This window comes from Pangasianodon hypophthalmus, chromosome 27 (assembly GCF_027358585.1).
Source record: "Pangasianodon hypophthalmus isolate fPanHyp1 chromosome 27, fPanHyp1.pri, whole genome shotgun sequence".
In the NCBI taxonomy this organism is placed as follows: Eukaryota; Metazoa; Chordata; class Actinopteri; order Siluriformes; family Pangasiidae; genus Pangasianodon; species Pangasianodon hypophthalmus.
Genome location: NC_069736.1, coordinates 13,125,302 through 13,150,860, shown reverse-complemented (window position 1 = coordinate 13,150,860; position 25,559 = coordinate 13,125,302). Strand labels below are relative to the sequence as shown.

Below are 25,559 nucleotides of genomic sequence, written 5' to 3'. Positions count from 1 at the left end.
CATTTTTTTTCCCCATTTTGATGTCAATAAAATCTAAAGCTCTTGACCTGCATTGTATCTGCATTATTTTATGCATTGTACTGCTGCTACATCATTGGCTGATTGGCTAATTGCATGAATGAGCAGGGACACACGTGAGTGGATATTACTGTGAGTTTATGAAAAGAGAAGTAGAGAAAAAAACATTTCATTCAAGCTTTATTCAACATGACCATCCAAACGAGAGATGAATGAGATCATTACAGCTAAATAGATAAGTGCAATATTAAATAAAGGTCTTAAACACACTAGATGTGTGAATTGTCTAATATTGATTCAAATATTATATAATTATATATAATTATTACATGTAACAGACTCAATTATACTACAGTGAAGCACTCTGTTACATGAAAATAATATTAAATAAAATACTCTGTGAATATAAATACAGTAGTTGAAGTAAACGTTTAGTGCACTCAGTGCCATAATATGGTGTTAACACCATTATTTCATTATAAGGCCGCTGTTTTGGATTAGTTGTCGGCCGTGTCGTAGTTAGCTGCTTGTCAGAAGTGAAAAGTCAGTGGTACAATTCCCTTTAAAGATTTAAGCGTGTAGAGTCTGCTCGTCCCTGATACTGTGATAAAGGGATACGCACTTCTCCTTCTTTCAGCTTCAACAAACCGTGTTTTAGCAATACAGTAGCAATTTCAGTCTCAGAATACACACAAGTGACAATCTGGAAGTACCCTAAATCCCTAAAAAAAAAAAAGCACACAACAAATAAGTATGAATTGTCTCTTGTTGTCGGTGTGTATGTGTAAAATACATACACACACATAGACAACAAGATACTCATATATGAAAATCGTAAATGTGATTTTATCACATGTATGTAAAATACTTCATGGGCATAATCTCCTAAAGCAATCCCAGATGCAGCGAATAGTTACCTGATATATAAAAATCAGTTATATGATTTTTACATCATATATTTTATTTTGCTTCCAAATCACGTGACTTTTATATGATGCCATGCATAAAATGTTAATGAAACCTCTTCTACAAAGTTCTTCAGGTGAGACAGCGTGACCCCTCTGTTCTTTTCCTCTATTATTGCTTCCTGTTTTAAGAAGTGGTGCGTGGTTCAGCCTCCCAGGTCTCCACGTTTCCTTTCCCAGAAGGCTGCAGGGTCTGAAGACGGCGAGTGGCAGTGGGGGAGTTGAGCACGCTTGGAACGTGAGTAGAATTGAGACTGGGGTGAGATTTCAAGGGGCGTGGTTTGTCATCGTGTCCCTCCCCCTCGAGCGCGGCTTCGCACAGCTCCAGCAGCGAGAGCACTTGTTCCCTCAGCGGTGTCGCCTTAAACCTGCGTGAGGCCAAGAAGAAAAATGCCTCCACGAATGCCTGCAGTCCCATTCCTGTTTAAAGAGGAAGACACAGTGGTGTTACAGATGGTGAAACAAAAATTTGTGACGTCATCACAAAAAAAGAACCAGCCAAACATGAGCTGTGTATGTCCAAAAAAAAAAATCACACGCTGGTGACATGTTAGGGAATTGAACAACAGCTGAAAGGATAGCTTGCAGAGACCAGATCTAAATCTGCATCCGTGCTGTAGCCATGGACACCAAAGTCACTAAGCAACTCTAAAAACAAGTATTTGACAGGCTTAGTTGGCTAAGCAAGAAGCAAGAGAAGAATTGCTTTACTATGAGATCACAATTCAGAAAAAAAGGATTCATTTATATCCTATATTAAGTGGCTTTGACTTTTATAAGTCTCTGAATTAATTGAAAAAATAATATTGTTATTTAGTGTAAATAAAATGAACACACATTCACAACATGAAATTAACTCACCTAAATGTCCCGTTTGGCAAGTACATCAAACGAATGTTTTTGCAGGAAGCATGAAGTCACATTTGACTTACATATACACACACTACAGCTCAGTATTTCTTCTCGTCGCCATTGGCTATGCTAAATTCAATTCAATTCAATTTTATTTGTATAGCGCTTTTAACAATGGACATTGTCACAGAGCGGCTTTACAGAAATAAATGGATTCACAAAAAATGTATTGTAAATATGTGAATTTATCCCTAATGAGCAAGCCAGAGGTGATGGTGGTGAGGAAAAACTCCCTGAGATGATATGAGGAAGAAACCTTGAGAGGAACCAGGCTCAAAAGGGAACCCATCCTCATCTGGGTGCAACGGATAGTGCGGTTATATATAAATCCCTTCTATTATTGTGTACCATAAGGACAAATAGTGCAATTGTGCAACCAATAAATTCATCACAGTTTTTGCAAGAAGTCCGGTTGGTTAAACTCTATCCACTGTCCACTGATGGAGTCCTGAGTACGAAGGTGTTCGTGGCAACCGCAACCCCAAAACCACTACAGCAATCACAGTCCCAAGCCATTACAGACACAAACTGCCATAGGTGTGAATGAGTGTGTGTATGGTATGACTGAGATCCTATTGAGGGTGTCCCTGCATCGCGCCCAGTGTTCCCAGGATCGGCTCTGGATGCACCGTGACCCTGACCAGGATAAAGCGGGTACTGAAGATGAATGAATGAATGAATGAATGAATGAATGTAAGTAGTATAAGAGAGGAATCCATCACCTATTGCTGCCTCTTCTTTTATATCAATAAAGCCCTACATACCACACTGATCATCAAAACAAATGGTATTTTTTTTTGATTCTGGAAAAAAAAATTGTACAAAATCTGATGTACTCTTCTGTCAGATAAAACACAGAACATTAGGTTGCTTACCAGCCTCTCTGGAGTCAGAGAGCGCACCAGCCCAGCGGCGGGTGATGTCAATGTAGAGGATGTCCACTGACGCCATGGTGAAACTGCTGTTACTCAGCTTGCAATTCCTAAAAGAGACAGCTCGTTAGTTTGAATGTGCGTGTTTCAGCACAATGTATTTCAGCACGCAAAAACTGGAAGCTGACAAACATTGCAAATAATTAACAATTAGTATTGAGCTCATTGTATTGTAGCAGGTTTTAGCAGGAGCAGCAATAAAAGTGTTATAAAAGATGTTTTATCAGCTACATCTAGGTCGGCTAATCACACGTATACCACCACGCTGATTACTGCTCGATTCTGGTTGATCTTTAATTTTCTATAAAGTTTATCTAATATAAACAAAGTTAATATATTAATACGCTCGTTCTTGTACGGCATTTCCATAGTAACAACGTGCACAGGAACTTACTTAGCAGATGCTCCACATAAGCAACTCTCGCTTTGTATAGCTGTTATAACATAAGCGAGAACTTGTTTCATGGACATTCCATAATGTTAATTATAACTATAATTAGACTAAAACAATCACATCACTGTTCAGTAATTTACAAATTGTAATCTCGGTAGTATAACAGGAATAAAACACTTGCTTTTATAGGAAAATTATCCAATTTTAAGAACAATATCCACTTTGCTTCAGGCTGTATCACACCACCTCGATGTTGATTATTTTCCTATATCTGCACGCTCCATCATGTTTTATTCCTTCCATAAAGAAGAATCGACCAGTCTTGCCTGATGAAAGTGCGGAAGCTGGTCGGGCCGAGTTTCATGGTTCCTTTGACCCCGAGGAAGCGCAAGAAAATGTCAGCAATTCGCTCTAATATTCGCAGATAGTTGAACTGCTTCATGTACTTGGGGAAGACTTGTTTTAAACACAGAGACGGAAGTGACTCGACGAGCTCTGCCTTCTCATCTGATCCGGCTTCTACAATGATGGCTTTGTCTGGAGTTTTGCCCAGGAGGTTTGATCTGCTGACAAAGAAACAGGTGACTGGGTAAACCTATTGAAAATGTAAATAGTTTGAACAATTCTCTCACATTTTATAACCTCATGAGTTGTCCAGCTAATATTTTACCCAAGTATCAAGACAGAATCCCTTACTTGAGTTAGATTTATTTATAAAACCATTAAAAGCTTCTTTATCTTGTCTTTATTATATCAATAGGAATGACATACATTTAGGGTGTTTAGTTTGTATGTTTTTTTAATAGACTTGTATCTCACCTCAATTATCTTAATTTCATAGCAGCCATTTTTCATGCCCCAGCCCAAACTGATGAGGTTGTGTTTATTTTCTTCAATCTAATTTTATGGACCATTAGTTTTATGCAAACATTGAAGAAATGATTGTAGCTGAAACTCTGGAGCAGATAAAATGCTAAGAATTTTTATGTATGACTTTGAGACATATTTGAATCTCTTTAATATTATTTAAAACAAAGTATTTCCTGTATATGAGACTGAAAATGGAATAAAACACATGCCCCTGCTCAACCACATACATGTTAAGTGTTCTTACAGCAATTTCGAAGAAAATCAGTGACATTTATGGTATTTGGTCAGTATCAATATAATAATTGGTTAAGGTCATGTTTTTATTAATTGGAAAGGGAGTTTTCTATAAGGCCTACACCATCAGAAGCATTTCATTCAATAACACACCTTAGCATCTGAAAGATAATGTGATTTTCAGCCTTGTGACCAATGGGCATCTTATCAGGTTTTGAATTCTGACATCAACAGATGACCAGATGTAATAACGGGCTAGAAGCAGGAATATGAACCTCTTTTGAGCCAGACAATGAGAGCTTGGGGAACAAGAATGGAACCAAATACTTGCCAGCAGGTGAAGGTCCACATTTAACTCTGCAGAATGCTCAATCAAGAGGTAGAGCGAAAGACAGGGCCCTAAAATATTCTCAAACCTATACTGTACGGCCAAAAGTATGTGGACACCTGACCATCACACCCATATGTGGTTCTTCCCCAAACTGTTGCCACAAAATTGGAAGCCCACAATTGTTTAGGATATCTTTGTACACTGTAGCATCACAAATTCCCATCAATGGAACTAAGAATTCAAAACCTGTTCCAGCATGACAATGCCCCTCTGCACAAAGCGAGCTCCATGAAGACATGGTTTGCCAAGGTTGGAGTGGAAGAACTTGAGTGGCCTGCATAGAGCCCTGACTTCAACCCCACAGAACTGGAACGCAGACTGCACCCCAGACCTTCTCACCCAACATCAGTGCCTAACCTCACTAATGCTCTTGTGGAAAAATGAGCACAAATCCCACAGCCATGCTCTGAAATCTAGCCTTCCTAGAAGAATGGATGTTATTATAATTATTATAAAGATTACCCATTGAAGCAACAGGGATATTTCGGCATAAACTGTCTTTGGGAAGTGCAAACCTTTAGAGCATCCATGTAGAGCCATTCACATCAGCAGAAGGAGAGTCAGAAGTGCACAAATCTCCAACTTGTTTTAGATAGTCACCACTATATTAGCCAATGCTTGGGCTTGGTATAGACATAATATTAATGTACTCTCTTTCTAGACAGATAGCAGGAGAAGCAGAGACCATATATGTGAAGTACTGAAGGTTCCCTGATAACCTAGAGGACTTGTTTTTGGACTGATTAGATTTGGACTTATACGTAGTTGGTTGGGTCCCACTTCAGATTTAAACAAGTCTGATTTGATCACCTGAAGACTGAATACATGACTTACCTGTAGTGAGTCATGAGGTAAAAAGCATGCCGATGATGCCTGGGATAACCAGAATCCTAAGCTAACAGATTGCAAGATGTTGTAGTAAAAGCTAACTGAGGGATAGCTAAAGCTCTAATGACTATTAGAATTATCAAGGGTTTTGAATTATGGGGAATGTACTTTAAAAGTTGAGGAACAGTGACAATTCTTGACAGTTTTTTACAACAACAGACAATATTAAAGTTTTTTTTTCTTGGTGATTGTCTTCTTACTTTTAGCCTTCTGAAACACTTTAGCCCAGTGGTCATTGAATAGATTTGACCTGAAGCCAAATTCTATTCTTGGTGCTACTTCCCTGTAACTATTCACATCTTGGTAGAGAGCAACCAAAATCAGGGTGTTAGAGTCAGTCACGCTGACCATGTATATCCCTGAGCATTGATGAATCGACTTGAAACCCAGATGTGGGGCAGCGGTGTGATAATTTATTGGAACAGGCTTCAGATAGGAATTATAAGCTTTAATTCCACTGGAAGGCAATAACATTGGTCGTGCCATTCATTCAAAATATTAGATTTATGAAGCATGGATTGGGACTAAAGAAAACTTGCTTACAGGCCAGATCTTGCCCAATTTTGGTTTTACTGGATTTAAGGAACTCAGCATAAGTTAAGTGTGGAGACATTTCTAGCACTTCATACACTGGCTTTCACTCCCTCAAAGATTGAGTAGGGTAATGAGAGAGGTGAATCTGCTTCCCTTGATGGATTCACTTTACAGCACAGTGGGTTGTGTGGTTGTGTGGTTCTGGTCACCAGGTTCCAAAGGGATGGATGGAACAGATGGGTTTGACCTGGGAATACAGAGTTCTTACATATTCAGGTTTTTTTTTTTGGAAGTCTGACAGGTTTGTCTTGGTGTCCTTGATCTTAAAATGCGCAGTTCTTCAAGTAGTCTGATTAAAAGGAAATGTCAGTTCCAACATTCTGGGTGGTCAAAGTGTCATTTAAAAGGACCTGTTGGCTAAGAGTGGAGTCTGATTTACACCAAGTTCACAATGGGTTTGTGCAGACATTCCTCAGACAACTTGATCATGCCCCTTTTGCTTGGATATGCCTCTCGATGGTACATGCAAGCAAAATAAGGCAGCGGTATCACAACACTGTATCAGGATTTGTTACTTACAAAGGTCACCTGCAGTGGTGACCTTCAGTGGTTACCCACACTGGTCTAAAGGATAACTACAGGATCCCAAAGGATCCCAGTCCATGCCCCTAGACCAAACTGTGTACTGTATTTTTAAAGAACACACATCTACAGATGAATTTCTCCAATGTCTCTAGGATATTAATTATATCCTATATATATCTTATATCTTAGCAATATGTTGACAACAATCATGTATTTCACTGGCTATTATTCCATTGAAAACAAACTCTGGTTGATTTGTTTTTACAGGCTTTTGTTTCTTGTTGGTTTCATTACATCTGCATCTGACATTCTTATTAGTTTTCTACCTGTTACGCACCACTGCCAGCCTCTAGGAATACTATGTAGTGCCCCCTAGTGGCAATTTTTCAGCTTGCTTAATGAGAGTGAATATGTCCGCAAAGGTGCGAGTGAGTCAGAAGGCAGGTCCATAAGGTGCTTTGCCACTTTGAAACCATTTCAAAATAAAGGAACCTGTCCACAAACATCCTTAGCTGAAACATCAGTAATACAGTATTTTCATTATGCATAAACTCTGGGAATTGTGTGGGAAGTGTTTCTAAAAATCTATTTCAACAATTGCAGGAAGCCATCTCAACTATATTCTCTATTCTAGTCATGATTATGCAAAATGAAGGCAGTGGAATGCCCACGCACAATACAACTTTCTCACTTCTGCAGAGTTCTTGTTTAAACTCCTCTCCTTGTCTTATTTTCCCTTAAGCCTTTAGTAAATGGTAAAGTTGGGTGGTGATGTTTCTTGAGGCTGAAGTCAATTTCGATGCTCCATTTATTTTAATTTAATAGATCATTTGAGATAAGAACGTATACACAGACAACACACGTAAAGAAGCTGAATTCGAAATGCTCAGTACTGGTGATCCTAAAAAAGCCCACACACAAAAACACACATACACACACACACACACACACACACACACACACACAGCAGAGCTTGATTAATCTGTTTTTCATTTCTGGGTCTGTGACAACCCAGCTCCAGTCAATAGCCCTGTTTTACAAATCATCAACTCGGATCAGATGAATAAACCAGCAGACAAACACTTGTAATGAAGTGCCTCTGTCACGCAGTCTCTCTCTCTCTCTCTCACACACACACACACACACACACACACACAAAGGTCTCACCCGTCTACTGAAGCAATAATTTCCTGAGAAACAGCAGCTGAATTTATTTATTTTTTTTTAATTTCTGTACAGTTTATGAAACTATGTGTGTACGTGTCAGTGTTTACAGGTTTTTGATACGGGGTGGACAAATCAATAGCCTGGGCACCTGGGACAAGTAGATTTTATGTGTGGGGTATTTGGTTTTTTTTTTTATTTCAAGCAAGTTGATTTAACAAACAGAGAAAGAAAATAAACTATACTCCATATTGTCTTTCGCAAAGCAAAAATTTTTGCATGATTACACTTAATGCACTATACGGTGTTACAAGGAACGTCAACTAAAGAGCAAGCTTCCGAATACTGAAACCTGCTGCACTACACACATCAGCCGATGTGTGATCTGGCTGACCGTAGAATGATCTTTACAAGGTGAATTCATTTTCTGAAGTCTGCTTTAACACATGTAACTAGCTAACTACGTAGCCATATGTTATTATATCATCATCAGTTTTTAGCCTAGTCATTTAGGCTTGCAGGAAAACAAAACGCAGGACCGGGTAAGCACACTGGAGCTTCCATTTGCCCAATGGACTAGCTAATGAATTTATCATTTGCTGATGGTATACTTAAGCTAGCTGACCTACTTCTACTAGCAAGGTTGCATTATATAACATTGCATAACCTTGATGTAAACTACAAAGCACTTCTGTAAGTCTCTCTGGATAAGGGCGTCTGCCAAATGCGGAAAATGTAAATGTGAAAGCAGAGTGAGCAAAGGTTCAGTAATGTGGCCGGGGGGGAAAAAAGTGAAGAAGAATGACCTACTCCCCTTTCCTGAACTAAAGACATACCGAAAATGTGCACGTGGGAGTGTGTCACAGAACCCTCATGTTCACGTCCAGGTTTTCCACACTGCTGCTTTAGCTTTTCTCCTCTAACCATTATGATCACCTGTGTTCTGTTATTAGTCTAGTGACCTCTGACAGAAAAACACACTCACGTGGGTGGCTTCCTCTGGGCCGGATCCATAAGGCGCAGTGTATCTCTAATGACACCTACTTTGACTTCCTCGTCTACTGGACTAGGTACATACTCAAAAACACCAGGTGACACCTGGAATATTGAAACATAACACCAATAGTTAATAGTGGCTAGGTTAAAGACTTGGAAAAATGGAAAAGTTGGCATATAAACAAAGACATTATGGAATTTTTTTTTAACAAATATAATATTTTATTCTATTTAATGGGTATGTGAAAATAGTATGTAACCTATGGACATAGCTATTTTTGTCCAGTTATCAACAAAACCAGAAAACATTATTGCGATTCCTAAATAAGGGAGTGCCAAAATATGTTTCAGTCTCTTTTTATTGCTGTCTTTTTGCTTCATCTTAAGAACATCTAGGCTATGGTTTGCACAAGGGGTAAAAGCAGGAGTGACCCAGAGCCATGTCACCATGAAGGGGCTCTGGACTGCTGCCCATTTAAGCATACTGCTATCTCTGAGCTGTCACATGGATAGCCATCCCAGTGACATATGCAGCAATGCCTGTACTGTCCCCACTACATCACTCTCATAAACAACAGCCCTCCAATGGCTAGGAGCATGACCAGTACTAGAACTGATTACCTTTCTCCCAGTATTTCTTCCTAATAAGATATAACTTCCTGCAATTCAAAAACAGCCTCAACTCCTGCAGCCACCACTGATACCCTTGGCTGAGGTCAGCGAGGGACGGAAGGCCAAACTGTCCCTTGTGGACATTGTGGAGACACTGCTACATTTAGTTTTGGGGGAATGAATAAACGCTAGAAATACTCTTCCCACATTCTGATGATTTGGCCATCCAGAAAGCCTCTTTGAGAAATATAGTCCTCCATTTCAGCAGTGTGGGGATTCTCTGGAATTTCTTTCTCATCAGGGCAGGCCATTTGTGTCCCAGCTGAAGGAGGGTCTACTGCCTGTGGCAGGTAAAACATCTGCAAATCTCAGGTTGCCACATTTTAACCAGAAATTGGATGCTCTGTGACTGGGACATGTTTTTTTTTTTTACAGTCTGGGTAGGCCCCCCACATGATTTTTTACATTCTGTTGTTTGGCAGTACCAGGCTCCAATTCTACCTGTTCTGGGTTTATAAATAAATAAATTTGATCCATTGTCCACAAAGACCTGCAAGAGGTCCAGCATATCCTCATATTCCTGGACTTACTACCCCAAGCATATACTAACAAACTAACAAAGTGTCTTTGTAAGGTGTTGGTATTGATGCTGGGCCAGGAAAAGTTGAGAGAACAGCTTCAACTTCATAGATTCTGCAAGTCTTTGGAATTGAACTGGAGTGATAAACACCATTCTCCCAAAAGATATTTCCTCAGCTGTTGTTTTGATGGCGGTGACAGAAAGTGCTGTCTAACACATTGGTCCAAAATCTCCCACAGTTGTTCAACTGGGTTGAGATCTTGTGACTGTGAAGGCCATAGCATATGAATTACATTGTTTTCATCATCATCAAACCATTCAATGAGCCCTTGTGCCCTGTGGATGGGGTGGTGGATAAAGGTGATCAGTCAGAAGAACTTTGTACTGTTTTGCAGTGACTCAAGTGGACCATGGCAGTAAAAATAGATCCTACAGCATACTGTCATCTCACTGTAGGTCAAGCATTCAGGCCTACACTGTTCTCTCAGTGTATGCCACACATACACTCACTGTTTTCCCTACATATCACACTAATTCCAGCATCACAATCATTGGATGTAAGCTTTGATCTAAAATTTCTATCCTTTTATTTATAGAAATATAAATATGTCAATTTATTTATTAACATCTTTCACGTTGATCTAAATGCAGATGTCACTTTAGTCACTCTTCCGATTGAAATCCAGCCAGATGAGCAGCCTTTGTGACTGAAACTGCTGCCATCTGTGCCTCTTGCCATCTTGATCCAAAACCAAGGTCACCTGGGCCAGCTCAGAATTTCTTTTTTTTTTTTTTTTTTCTACATGACGCAGATCATGGTAGGTTGTTAATGGCTTAATTGTATCATGCAGAACACCTGTCTAGAAGCATCTGTTTCTCCACTCATTTATTCAATGGACTTTCTTGTTTATACAATGATCGTTCGCACCTCCTGTTCATGTTCAATCCTCATGCTTGGATTGGCGTTGACCTCCAGCAGAACAGGCTTCAAGTTTTTCATCAACAGGATGTCAAAGCCCAGGATCTACGAATTGTTCATAGGATATGGTATTGTTATTCATTTATCAGTAGTTACATTTCAACATTTTTGCATAATATTATTAACATCATGTAACAATATTTTTTCCATTTTTGACTCAACCTACTGTATGCTAGAGTGTATTTGTTATCATCCGTATACGTACATCACTAAACATACCTGGAAACAAGTAGGTCCTGGTTTGCCTGGTGGTATATCAGCTTGGTAATAGACCTTCAATTCAGGAACAAGTGCAATAACTGTCTTGATAACCAGTGCTATGATATCTGACCAAACCTTCTTAATGTCCACTCCTTTGGAGGCAAGACGATAAAGGACACTGGAAAATGTGCGCTTGCTTCCCGTGTTGCAGCTGTCGGAGTGCACAAAATTCCCACTGTGAATGTTCAGCGAGTAGTTCGTTAAATGCATGAACACATGATTGAGGTTTTTCTGGCTCGGTTCCTGGTAGGGTTCGGTGCAAAATCTGGAAAGGCCTTCTTTGGCAATGTAGATTTCTAAAGGATCCAGAGAACGAACAAGAACATAAAGGCGAATGTCAAACTTGAGCTTGTCGATGAGAAGTGGTTTCTGAATGTACTCTTGAACCACCGCCTGCTTGACTTGTGATCCTGAGATGGCCCGGAGGTCAGCAGGGTCACGAATGAGGTAGATGCCATCGCCTTGGGAGCCAGAGTCGGGTTTGACAATGAATGTGGGTTTCAGGCTGGAGTCACTGTCCTTCAACAGACGAACCTATAAATTATTCATTAGATTTAAAGAATAAACAGGAAAATACATAAAATGTTTTAATTTTAATCATTTAATAACATATTAATGAAAGAAAAAACAAAAACCACACAATGAAAAATCACCTTTCTACTTAAATTCCAGGTTAGAAGATACAGCAGATCTCTGCTGCCCTCTACAGCATTTCAGCTCAAAATGTACTTTACAGTTAGGTAGTGACAAACCAAACAAATGATTATCCTACCCAACTAACCAGGCAAGGTAGGAAATAATCAGTAGAACAAGCTCTAAGATTAAGAAGCTCTCTCTAAACTACTAAAGCGTAGTTACGTAGAAGGGGCTTGTAGAAATAAGCTAGATCCCACATCTACACTTGTCATTCACGATTAGTTGATTTCTGGCAGTTAAATGGCTTAACCTGGTTTTACAGTGATTCTGCCTCTGGCAATTACTGGCACGTAAACCTGCACACAGCTAGAGAACAGAAATAGACTGTGTGTGAGTGAAAGTGAGAAGAAAAGATTGCACACCGGGGATGTGCCAAGTACAAGGAACAGCTGCTGATAAAGAAGCCCTAAGTAGGATTTGCTTGGTGTATAAATGTTATTTGTGAGCAGTTAGAAGTATATGCTATGCCAAGCCAAGAGTACAACAGCTAGTTGCACCAGTTGAATGTAAATTTGATTGTAAGAATAGATCGAATTTCAGTTCCACCTCAGACACTTATGGTACACTAACAAGCAGTGCGCGGAGTGTTTGTAGACCACGAAAACTTGAAATCCTACATTCATGATCTGCAAACTTAATCTACATTTGAAAACACTGAATGACAGAATGAAGTATAACATTATTCGATTGGTAAAATGGTTTAAATATTCCCAACAAAATGCATATATTGTCTGTAACCACACTTTTTACTCTGCACAAGACGTATTTTAAACAGAATTACATTTTGAACAAGTACTTTTGTATAAGGCAGATCTTGCACATACTAGTGGCTAAGGCTATGTTAAACCCATGCTACTTGCACAATCAATAATGTTTAGTAGCCCGTAAACTCAAATGTAGTGGTCATTTACATTCAAACTAGGCTACACTAGAACTTACATTTTCGTGCAACCAGCCACAGATCTCCATTGCTTGCATAAACATCATATATGTAAACTGGCTGACTGATAATGGGGCTCTGGACTGATAATGCATAGAGCAGAAACCAACTGGGATGGTTGAAGACCTGCTTGAAAAAGCTATAGCCTTGTCTTCAATGTAACTGACACTATGCACCCTTAGGATTGTGAAACCTACACTATATGGCCAATGGTTTGTAGACACCTGGTCATCACACCCATATGTGGTTCTTCTCCAAACTGCTGCCACAAAGCAGTTGGAAGCACACAATTGTATAGGTTGTCTCTGTATGCTGTAGCATTACAATTTCCCTGCAACTAAGAGGCCTAAACCTGTTCCAGCATGACAGTGCCCCTGTACACAAAGCAACGTCCATGAAGACATGGTTTGCCAAGGTTGGAGTGGAAAAAATCAAGTGTCCTGCACAGAGCCCTGACTTCAACCTCACTGAACACCGTTGGGATGAACTGAAACACCGACTGCACCCCAGACCTCCTCACTCAACATCAGTGCCTGACCTCACTAATGCTCTTGTGGCTGAATGAGCATAAATCCCCATAGCCACACTCCAAAATCTAGTGGAAAGCCTTCCCAGAAGAGTGGAGTGCATATGAGTGTTATGGTCAGGTGTACACCAACTTTTGGCCATATAGTGTATTTATATCTAGGTCTAAACATTTTGATATTGGGAAATGTCCTCAGTACAACACAATACACAATGCTTTTTGTATATATGTGCTTGGGTCATTTTATCTTATACACACATACAAATTACCTACCTTTTTTTTTCTTACACTCCATTATTTTAAGGTTATTTTCACCTAAGAAAGTGAAATAGATATTTTTTAATAACTTGGCTTTGCAAGTATGAAAAAGCTTTTATATTCTTTTGAACAACCTTATATTCACGTCTTCTGTGTCCATACATTCCTGCCATCTGTAGGATCCCTAAGTAGTAGGGGTGTAATGCAAGGCCACTGTCAGTATCTCTATCTGTTTAGTGCTCCAAATATCAGTATCTGTGTATCTGCATCTGTGTTCTGATTTAAATCAGAAGAGGGTATGGGTTTTTTTCCTGTATGCCCTGAGAAACACTGGAAAACACTTAGCTTGAAATGCCAGCATTGTCAGCACACTCTGTAAATCCTATCTCTGACAGTTTCTCAACCTCAGTTAGTGATGAACCTCATCAATCTCAACTAGAGATCTGTATGGAACTGTTATTTTTAATCCCGTTCACACAATTAATATTTTTATTTGAACCTGTCCTTGATATTTTCTAACAAATATAGTTATTACATTTCAGGTCCTATTTCCCAAAATATAAACAAACTAGTAACTTTAATTTAAACCACTGTGACAGTTAGCAGGCAGTTACTAAAGATGCTGTAAACGCAAATTTAAATAAAAGTTGTTTGGTTCTGCTAGCTTCATATCTGACTGCTCGCTCGTGCCTGCAAGCTTTATTTAAGTAAGTAAGTCAGTAAGCAAGTAAGTAAGTAAGTTAATAAGAAATCAATAAGACTTCAGTAAGTCAGTAAATAAATAAACAAACAAATAAATAAATGTGAATAAAATAAAATAAAATAATGTATTCATATTTGGTTACATTCCTACCAAGAGAAGGAGTTCACTTTGTGTATTTCCTATTCTATATCAGTTACATTGCTAATACTGGGTAATTAATATATGTTGTGGTCTTTAAATCATTGGGACATCCACACTAAATAGTGAACAGGTCATGGGTTATAAGCGAACTCTAATACCAACCACAGAAGGAATATTGTTTGGTCTCGTTCTATAGTCTTATATCAAGGGCACCTAACTCTCATGCCCTGTACACTTTTAACCACCTCAAAAAACCTTGCCCAACTCATTAAAGGCTTAATCATTAGCTGATCAGTTGGATCAAGAGAGTTGGCAGTGTGAAAAACTTCACATTGTGCAAAGCAGCATGTCTCCATGGTGTCTCTTATAATATGATTTCTTTTTCTTTTTGATTGTGTTTTATTCTTTTTTGTGCATATATCTCTGCACCTGAGTGGAGAAGAGCTGATACTCCTCAGGCAGGATCCATGAGCGAGGGTAGAAGTTGTACTCCTCCGGGAAAAGCTGCTGCATGGTGCGTACCGCACGACTTAAGTTGATCTTGCGCAACATCTCTATCATTCCTGCACATAAACAGAGACAGGGCCTTGTATTACTGGTACAAGGTTTCTAACTGGAAACATCATTTGGCCTAATGCTGACTAGGTTCCGTGAGATCAATGTCAACGTCAATTAACATGGCTTAGTGCAAGGTCAGGTTGAGATTTAAACATAGTCTCACGCTGGTGGACATACAAAAGGGAGCCATGGTGGTGAGTATCACCTGTGACCTTTCTGGAGAACATTAAGCATTGAGTTCTTGCATTAGCATTAATATTTGTGTTAGCTTCATTCACTATTTGACAAATTAGCTACTACTGCTCTTTGTTGTGGCTCAGTGGCAGCACTTACCACAGGGTCGGTTCCCTTGGTGCCATCTCCTCGAGCATTAACAACCCAACCAGTGGGCCTGTGCATACGTGTTGCTAAGTTAGCTGGACTCCACTAACTGTGACTGGAGTTGGGTTCCCTCCATTTTCTTCTCATCTCTCCACCAGGTGGAGTCCTCCCTCTGTGTTCGGTTCAGGCTCCTCTGTGGCTAGGGCTGCTAACGTGGTCAAGTAACACAGTCACTTCTCAGCCTGTTGCATTAGGTGATCCACTAACACAGAGCACTGGGGTTGGAGTCAGGTTTCCTTCCATCCACAGCCCATGGCTACCTACTGCTATCATGCTTGAGTGGTTTTCTCCCCACCGTAATACACACTCTTTTCAGTTAGTCGTGCTGCAAGGCTCATACCCCTGCATTTAGTGTTAGAACACTTTGGAAGCCAAGGGTGGGCACCCTGCTTTAGCATTGACCATCTTATGAAGTTCAGTCATTCTCTGTGCAGACTCCGCTGCAATGCCAATGCCAACATTGCATGCCCTGGCTGATGGATTTAGATACCAATTTGAATCTGATCCAAATGAAGCAGCCACTAAGCAGTACCCCTCCACCACCAAAGAATGGCAGGGGCAGGCAATGGGGTGATTTGCAGCCAAAACTATTGCTCACTGGGCAGTGAATATATCAGATCAGTGGTATATCAGATCGGTCCTGATGGCCGTTTCACAGAGATACAAGCTCCTGTTCCATTGCCATCCCCCAATATCAATATATCATCGATATCAGACCCCAGTTTTGCCACTCAAGTTTGTTCCTTCTTGGAGGGAAGCATGAAAGGTAGACCCCACAGCGCAGAACAATGGGTTCTACTAAGGACAATGGTTTCTATCCAGTAACAGATTTGAGAGGATTGAACTGGTTCTTAAAAGCCCTTCCACGCCCATGTTACAGTGGTCAGATCTAATTCAGGCCATGCAAATATGGGACTGGTTCATGCCAGTGGATTTGCGCAACACCTATTTCCATGTCTCCATGGCCCAAAAACACAACTGCTTTTTGAGATTTGGCTTCCAAAGGCAGGCATTCCACAGTCTACCTTTCAGTTTCTCTCTAGCACCACATCGGTATACTGCACTATCTGGATGACTGACTCCTATCCACTCACACCAAGGAGTAGGCCATTCAGGACACATTCACCTTCCTTGCTCATATTACACACTACTTATAATGAGGACAAGCCATTTTTTCAAGACATGAGGGGCTGCCTTTTCTAAACAAAGACTGGCCCACTGGGTGGTGGACATAATCACCACGACCTACAAACGGGACACCCAACCCATACCATGACATACCATTCAATGAGTAGTGTCTCCTCCTCATGGCCATTACTTACTCCAGGATATTTCTGCTGCTGTATCCATGTGATTTGACTTTGTTCTCTGTGTTTATATGGGGTTTATCAAACCACAGCTACAGATTTAACCGGCACTTATTTGCGTGTTATAGCTGGGCAGGAATAATCACAGGCAGGGAGCATATAAATGTGTTGATTACCAGTTCTGTTAGAGGAAGGTCATAATCAGAATTTCTGAAAATACAATATTGTTGATAGCTTCATTACAGCTCCATCACTCATTTTTAATTCAAATATAATCATAAACGACTGGATTTGCTTGGACTGTGGCAACCAAGAAAATAGAGCTTGGCCTTGTACATAACATAGTTATATTTCCTGTGTGCTGCATAGTTATATTTCCTGTGTGCTGCTGCAGTTTAATCAATCTGATTTTTTTCAGTGTTACTTGAATGTAAATTTATTCCATGTGAAAAGAAAGTTATATATTAAAGTGACGGGTAAGCAAATTTTCTCATTAATTGTCACATAATTATACTTGAGATACTTTACAATACAACCAATTCAATGATTTGTATAATGGATATATATAAAAAAAAAACACACATAGGCTATTATAAATACTAATAAGCACAATCATGGCCATAATATTATCTAAAGTCTGCAACAGTTGAACTCTTGCCAGGAAGAGGACACATTAGGCTGTCAGGATGAAATGCATGCTTTTTAGGATTTAGTGAAAGCTTTTACTTTTAATAAAGGCTAGCTTTGGTGTGAAACAATAATTCAGATGTATGTCAGTGTTCAAGTAACATCATGGATTAACAAGATAACTACACTGAAAACAAGCTCATTGAATTTACTTAATATCATGGCATTGAAATGAGTTACATTAAGACCTTTAAATACCTCCAACATGACTTGATCATGTATTTTCAAATCCCTGAATAAAATTCAGGCCTCCTCCGCCCTCTCACCCACCTGACGATTGAACCCAGATCGTTGGCTTTCAGCAACAGCCACATCACCACTGCACTATTCTACTGAATGCATTTCAGTCACATTAATGTAACACCATAGTTATATTTTCCCATCAGTCCCAACAACCTCACGAGATTTCTTAATGTAATTGGTTTATGCTAATACTACGATCATGCTCACTCTACATAATTCAATCTAGTGATTAGAAACTTGTTCAAATTTAGTATAAGCAATGAAAGTACTTTTTGATGACAGACTTAATATTTTTATGTAAACTATACATAATATATTCTCTTAAGTCTGATCAAACACATATTCCTTTTTTTTTCAGTGTAACTTACCTGGGAACTTGTTGACCTGCCCTGAAACAATATTCTCATTATCATGAAAGGAGACGCCATGCCAGTAAATATCACATGCTGTCCGTCTGCCCACTGGAAACTGAGAGATTAAATAGAGAGGAAAGGAAATGACATTACAGATCATATTACTTTTCACCTACAGTCCTAATACTTTAAATGAAAATGGAGTAAAAAACTATATGAAAGTAAAGCAACTAGTAAGAGTATTTTCAATAAAATAATTTTTCTGTTTACTTGGGTTTCCAAAGACTTCTCATATATGTATCAGGGTTACAGAAGGAGAAAATAAGTCTTAATTTAAAAGTCTAGATACAAAATAAACTAATGTGCACTACACGTACACAAAAATAGATCATAACTTTAGGTCTAATGCAGAATTTAAGTTGAGCATTATATTAATACACCACAATGAACGTAACAAAGTAATAAAGTTAACACATCTATTAAGTGACATATATTAATGTTATCAAAATACACCTACATTGACTAATGTTTACTAAAAATTAAAAATTAAATATCAACATAAATTAACAAAATTTAACTCCGGAACTTTCAAATATTAAATTACTGATGATTATTTGGCTTATATATTTTATTTATTTTTTAAAATAGTATTTTAACATGTAAATTAGTACATGTGTTTATTATTTTGTTAATGCTAAATACATGGTTTGTTCATGTTGCTACTGTTTTCAGTCAATAAAAGCACATTTTTATGTATGCTTTTTATGTACTTAATGTATGTACAGGATGTATGCATGTATGTACATGCCATATTTCAGCTTTTGAAATAGACAGATCTCATTAGTGAGTTCAGGGTTTTTCAAGCCTTCTGTGCCTTTTTTAGGATGAAATATAAAAGCTATGCTGCACGCAGTGTGTGTAAGATGACGTGACCCAATTGGATTCTGGGAGGATTATGTCACTGTTTAACAGGCTAATAGAGATGAAGCAGTGTTCCTATATTAGGCACCTGGCACACTAAGGAAACGAGGGATGTGATCAGATTAGGAATGTGTGCTTGTGGTTATGGGGAGGTCACACTCATTCGAGAAACACACACACACACACACACACACACACACAAAAGAAAAAGTTCTACTACGAACAATGACAGTCTCATTAGACCCATATCTTTTGGGTCAAAGTTTTTACCAGAAGAACACATTACTACATTAGTAACAATAGTAACTACATCAAAGTAGCTTCCCCACTGGCTTCTGTCTTTTAAGTCCTTCATCAGCCTGCAAAGGTGGTGGGATAGAAATAAGATTATCCCGGATAGATCACTAATCATGCTTAATCACTTCCTACCTTTAAAGTGCAACCCATATGCTAACGTCAGCAGGCAGCGCTAGCCACTGTTATCTTGTTATTTTTAACTTATCCCTCACTTGAAAGCACTGATTTCCCTAGCCAGGCAATTTCAGAATAATTGGCACCTAGAGAATGGGCTAAAATTATTGTATAAAAATACCAGTAATCAATAAACAGTTAGCAATAAACAGTTAGCATGGCATTAGCCAGGAAGAGGACGCATGAGCACATTATGGCCCTGCAGATTGAAGAGGATGGTGAGGAACCCAAAGAACACAATTAGAGAATGGTGCCATCTAATGAATTCTGAGTTTCGGAATCAACTATCAGATGCCACCAGCATAACAATCCCAAGAAGCCCTGAGAGCAAAAGCAGTGATGTGTTGTGGTCGATATCTGTTTGGCCTCGTACACCACTGGCATGAAAAATAACCAGAGCCAGTGTAAAACGTGCTGGTAGTTCATTAGTGTTTTGCGACTGTTTTGATGACTGATGGTCCAAATGATTCACAGCACCAAGAATAACGCTAAGTACCAGGATATTTTAGCCCAAAACCAAGTTTATTCTGCCAGGAAGCTAAGACCTGGCCATAGATGGATATCTAATAAGATATCGTCCCCAAACATTCATTCAAATCAACACAGGAATTGTTGCAAGACACAAAGAGCAATATTTTTCAATTTTTCATTTCAGTCTCCTGATTTGAACAGGTGGTCTGAATTGAAGAGGAGATTCCACATGTACAAACCTAATAACATTAAGATGCTTCAAATGTTGTGCATGAAGGAGTTTCCAAAATCCTCTACAAGATAAAAAAAATGATATATGGCTAAGAGTTTGTGGACACCTGATCGTCAAACCCATATGTGGTTCTTCCCTAAAATGTTGCCACAAATTAGAATGTCTTTAGAATGTATAGAATGTCTTTGTATGCTGTTGAAATTACAATTCTCTACACTGGAACTAAGAGACCCAAACCTGTGCCAGCATGACAATGCTCTTGTTGCACAAAGTGAGCTCCATGAAGACATGGTGTGTGAAGGTTGGGGTGGAAGAACTCGAGTGTCCTGCACAGAGTCCTGACCTCAACCCCAATGAACACCTTTGGGATGAACTGGAACACCAACTGCACCCCAGACTTCCTCGCCAAACAACAGTGCCTGACCTCACTAAAGCGCTTGTGGCTGAATGAGCACAAATCCTCACGGCCGCACTCCAAAATATAGTGGAAAGTCTTCCCAGAAGAGTGGAGGTTATTATAACAGCAAAGGTGAGACTAAATCTGGAATAGGATGTTCAACATGCATATATGGATGTTATTTTTGCACAATGAAGTTTCCGTGAAGGGTGCCAATAATTCTGGAGATGTCATGGAAGACATGAAACAGCATCTGCAACACATCTGCAACATGCAACACATACAGCCGTACATTCATGCAGTTATCTAATCAGCCAATCATATGGCAGCAGCACAATGCAAAAAAATTATACAGATACAAGAGCTTCAATTAATGTTCATATCAAACATGAGAATGGGGGAAAATGTAATCTCTGTGACTTTAACCGTGGCATGGTTGTTGGTGCCAGATGGGCTGGTTTGAGTATTTCAGAAACTGCTGATCTCCTGGGATTTTCACGCACAACAATGTCTAGAATCTCTAGAGTACACAGAATGGTGCAAAAAACAAAAAACATCCTGTGTGCGGAGAGTCTGCAGGCTGAAACACCCTGTTGATGAGAGAGATCAGAGGAAAACGACCAGACTGGTTTGAGCTGATAGGAAGTCTATAGTAACTCAAATAAGCACTCTTTACAACCGAGGTGAGCAGAAAAGCTTCTCCGAATGCACAACACATCAAACTTTGGATGAGCTACAACAGCAGAAGACATCACATATCTATCTATCTATATATCTATATATCTATCTATCTATCTATCTATATATATATATATATATATATATATATATATATATATATATATATATGTCCTAGTTAATCTGCTGATCTGTGAGATGATACCAATTAGTGGCTCCTCGCTCTGATTGGCTGGGAAACCTGTGACCTCACCGTTACAATATAGTCCCCACCAAGATATAAAAACATGTACACGCACATATATATATACAACAAAATCACTCAGAATGCCCATCATTACTATGAAATTGTTCACTGTGTGATCAGCAACCCAACACAAATTAAAGCCACAGAAGCCGTACACGTGTTACTCTGCATCGGTTTTTAGTAACTTAAGTGTCTTTGTTCTTCAGCCAGTGTCATGACCAATATCACTAACCAAGAATGTATGGAGCCTTTCATTTTATCACTGGTGGACAGCACAGGACAAAAGGGTGAAGCAGATACGGTTCATATGAAACCCAAGGCTTACAAGGAAGGTTTAATATTACTAGTGAGTCTTGACATGCATTCAACGTGTGTAGAACTTGCGCCAGGCAGCCGTCACATAACACGCATGGCTGTGTGTATGGTTCTGTGTAATGGGTAATTAATATATTTATAGGAGGCACGGGGTCATTTCTAATACCACAGACGGCGGAACGTAACCGTACGCGAGTGACTCAGGAAGTGTTGAAGGACAAAGTTGAGTTGTAAGTGATGAGTGCTAAAATATTCAACTAAAGCATCATGGGAATCTGACTCTATTAATAATGAGATGACATATTTATTCATCATTATTCATATGTATGTATATGTGTATGTATATGTGTGTGTATGTATGTAACATATATATATATATATATATATATGTAGAGCCATTTATTTTTAATATCAAGCACATCACTGAGAAATTCTTGAATCTGATTGGTCAGGAGGTGTTGATTTCTCTTCTCTAACTGCAGCTCTGATGATCAATCCAGCCGAAATTCAAATAGTAGGTTTATACTGATGTGCTCCTTCTAATACGTTCTCCTTTCTATAGCAGCAGCTAATTCACAGAGACTCGAATCATGGCAGACACTCTATGTAATCTAAGCCTAATAATAAGCAGATTAAAAAAAAAAAAAACATGCTGTTATTTAGGAAAGAAAAACATACAATCATTGATATGGTGAAGTTTTCTGTGAGGAGATTTTTTTTTCACTGGAGAAGGAGTCTCCAGTGTCAGTGCGTTCTAACAGTGTAAAGTTTTCCGCCACTGGAAAGTCTTCATTAACGACTTTCTCGGTCGCACACACCTGCGTTTTTTTTTTTTTTTTTTGGTCTTATTAACTTTTAAAGAAAGCTGATTTTATAGCTGCTATGTAATACTAGGAACTAACTTTTTTTTTTGCAAATGTTACATTAAATGTAGCTATAATTGGATTAAATGCATGTTAGTATAGTAACACAATGTTAAGTGTTAAATTTCAGAAATGTACACAAATGACAAATTCCATTTATTCATTCATCTACAGTAATCATTTGTTCCTGGACAGGATTGAGGTGGATCCGGAGCCTATCACAGGACACCATGCACACACATTCACACACTCATTCACACCCTGGGCTTCCACTAGTCTCACATATGAGAGTGATGGTCAGGTGTCCACAAACTTTTGGCTATATAGTGTATATATACAGCTTGAGGAAAGGAGATCCATTCAATAGCAATATTTCAAATCACATTTTAATGAATATAATTATTTAGATTTATACTACAGTTTGTTCTGGTTCACTAATTTGATTGGTCGAGCAGCATTCCAAGAGTGCTTATATTTAGTATAACCGCACTGGGACATTTTGCTGTGTGTATCACTCCGCTTGTCTGTATTCGCTACGTAAAATTCCACTTCCTAGTTCGAAACAGTTACTACAATAGAGTTAGTGACATCATCAGCGAACAGGGCCATTGAAGATACTATCTTCAGGAATATAACTTCTGACTTATAATATGAAAGCTCTTCAGATGAAGGAAGGAGGGATGCCACCGGAATTTCACCAAAAGCACCTTTAATAGGAATGTTCAAATCAATGTGAGCTAGCTAGCAGCTATCCCACATGTTATAATGTACGGGTTGCTTCTTCGGACTCCTCTAATGGAGCAGAAATAAACAGAACATTTGGCCATATTGTGTCCAAAATGTCACTTACTCAATATGAATTTCATGTTTATAGAACTGCTGTGTAAAAGCAATATCGCACTTGCAATCGTGTGGTTATACTGAATATCGGCACGGCTATGACTAGCTACATCACTCAGCCTTCGGGTTCGTACCTACAACTGAATCACAGTCGTGCCGATATATTCAGTATAACCTCACGACTGCGAGTGCGATATTGCTTAAATATATCATGTTCATGTTCTCACTGTGTCAGTGTAGGTTTCCTCTGGGTTCTCTGGTTTCCTCCCAAATCTCAAAAACATGCCGGGACATGGATTGGCTATGCCAATAGGTGTGACGGTGTGTGTGTGTGTGATGGTGTGTGTGCGCGCATGGTGCACTGTGATGCCCTGGAGTCCCATCCGGGGTGCATTCCCACCTCACCCTGTGTTCCCGGGACTGGCTCGGGATCCATCTCGACCCTGAGCAGTATAAGTAGATGAACGAATGAATGAACCCTGTATGGAAGAGTCAGAGGAAGGGCTGTAACACCCATCTGTGTGACGTCACAAGTCCTGACGTTTCTCTCACCTCTTTCCATTTGAGCTGTCTGATGCTGAGCTTGAGCGCCTCCAGAGATGTCTTGGCTTTGGACGTGTCCACAGTGACGGATCTCGGCTTTCTCACGGCTTTGACCGTGTCCTCCTCCTCCTCCTCCACAGCGGGTCCGTTCCTCCCCGAGCCTTTGACGGGAAGCGCGTGCCACCGGCGCGCGCCCTTTGCCGGGCCGGAAGCGCATGCGCGCGGCTTGCTCCCGATCAGATCCGAGCTTCGCTTCACGAGCCCGGTTCCTGGTTTGCTCTTAACTTTACTCCAGCTTTTTTCGGATGTGACAGTGGTGTCTGGAGCAGGAGGCGCGGATGCTGGTGAACACACCTGCACGTGGCCGGTAGCCTCCTCAGCGCGCGCCTCCACCTGCTCAAGCACTTTGGGCTTCTCATAGTGATCACTCATAATGCCTCAGCTGGCCCATAAACCTGTTAAACACTCATCTATCAGATCTAGCTAAATAAACACACTAAACTTGGCGCATTGCATTTAGATAAATACCAAAATAATATGTATCTATCTCACCATCATCATCATCATCACCATCACCATCATCATTGTTGCCAAGTTGATCTCATTTACGCATTATTATTTATTTATATTTTTTGGAAATATTATTACTCTAGAGTCTACACAATATGCTTGACTCAAACATACAACTCGATCTAATTATTTATGCAATTTTAGTATTATTTGCAAGAGCTTAAAAAAAGAAAAAACCCTCATTTGTTCAATCTGGCAACCCTACCTAAACATGCCAGTGAAGCTCCAAGCCGATATGCATCCAGCTCCTAATCATAGCGTTGTTGTTACATCTGACTGACAAGCAACTGACAAGTTAGAAGATAAACTATTAATAAATCTGGATTGTGTTTTCCATAAATGACGCCAAGGCACGATTAGTTTTGGTAACAGTGCCCAAGCTGACCGCTCCCTTCAGGACAAGTAGCCAAAAAAGGAAAAAAAAAAAAGAGAGAGAGAGAGAGAGAAAAGCAGCTGTTGTTAAATGAGACATAAATAAAGAACTATCTTAGCTAAGCATTTAGGTATCACTATACACACACACACACACACACAGAGAGAGAGAGAGAGATAGATATCCTGTAGGATGCATGTTCACCTGTTATTTATGTCTGTTACTCCTTTAAGCAGCTCATCATCATCATCATCATCATCCTGATATTTAAATCTCACGCACTTTCACTTTAACCCTGTAGCGAGCTGTTTTTGCACCACAGAATAAATAACGTGAGCTGAGGAAAAATGAAATAAAAATAAAAACCTGATACAGCTTAAACACCGAGTCATTATCAGAAAAGCTTCCAGGTTTCTTCTTGGTTTGCTTGTGGTAGAAAACTGTCCATGTCCCAGAGCGGAGGATGAAAGCAGGCACTATAACCACATTCACCGCTACTGTTTTGGTGCCGTTGACCACGCAACGGACGG

General features: G+C 39.4%; 1 protein-coding gene across 3 annotated transcripts; it reads right to left on the bottom strand.

Moving 5' to 3' along the window:
• Positions 1–185: 185 nt before the first annotated feature.
• ttll11 (tubulin tyrosine ligase-like family, member 11) lies at positions 186–25,559 on the bottom strand. 3 transcript variants are annotated; one of them, XM_053230537.1, is made up of 11 exons: positions 25,234–25,559; positions 24,862–25,047; positions 24,096–24,541; positions 18,124–18,223; positions 15,009–15,142; positions 11,274–11,849; positions 11,004–11,099; positions 8,873–8,985; positions 3,548–3,787; positions 2,771–2,877; positions 186–1,403 (listed from the first exon to the last, which is right to left on the bottom strand). In XM_053230537.1, the coding sequence occupies exons 3-11, from the start codon at positions 24,516–24,518 to the stop codon at positions 1,111–1,113; spliced, it is 2,082 nt and encodes a 693-aa protein (XP_053086512.1). In that variant the 5' UTR covers positions 24,519–24,541; positions 24,862–25,047; positions 25,234–25,559; the 3' UTR covers positions 186–1,110. The 3 variants fall into 3 exon arrangements, with proteins under 3 accessions (XP_053086512.1, XP_053086511.1, XP_034156847.2); XM_053230536.1 differs by having other exon boundaries at positions 24,096–25,047; XM_034300956.2 differs by having other exon boundaries at positions 3,548–3,784; positions 24,096–25,047.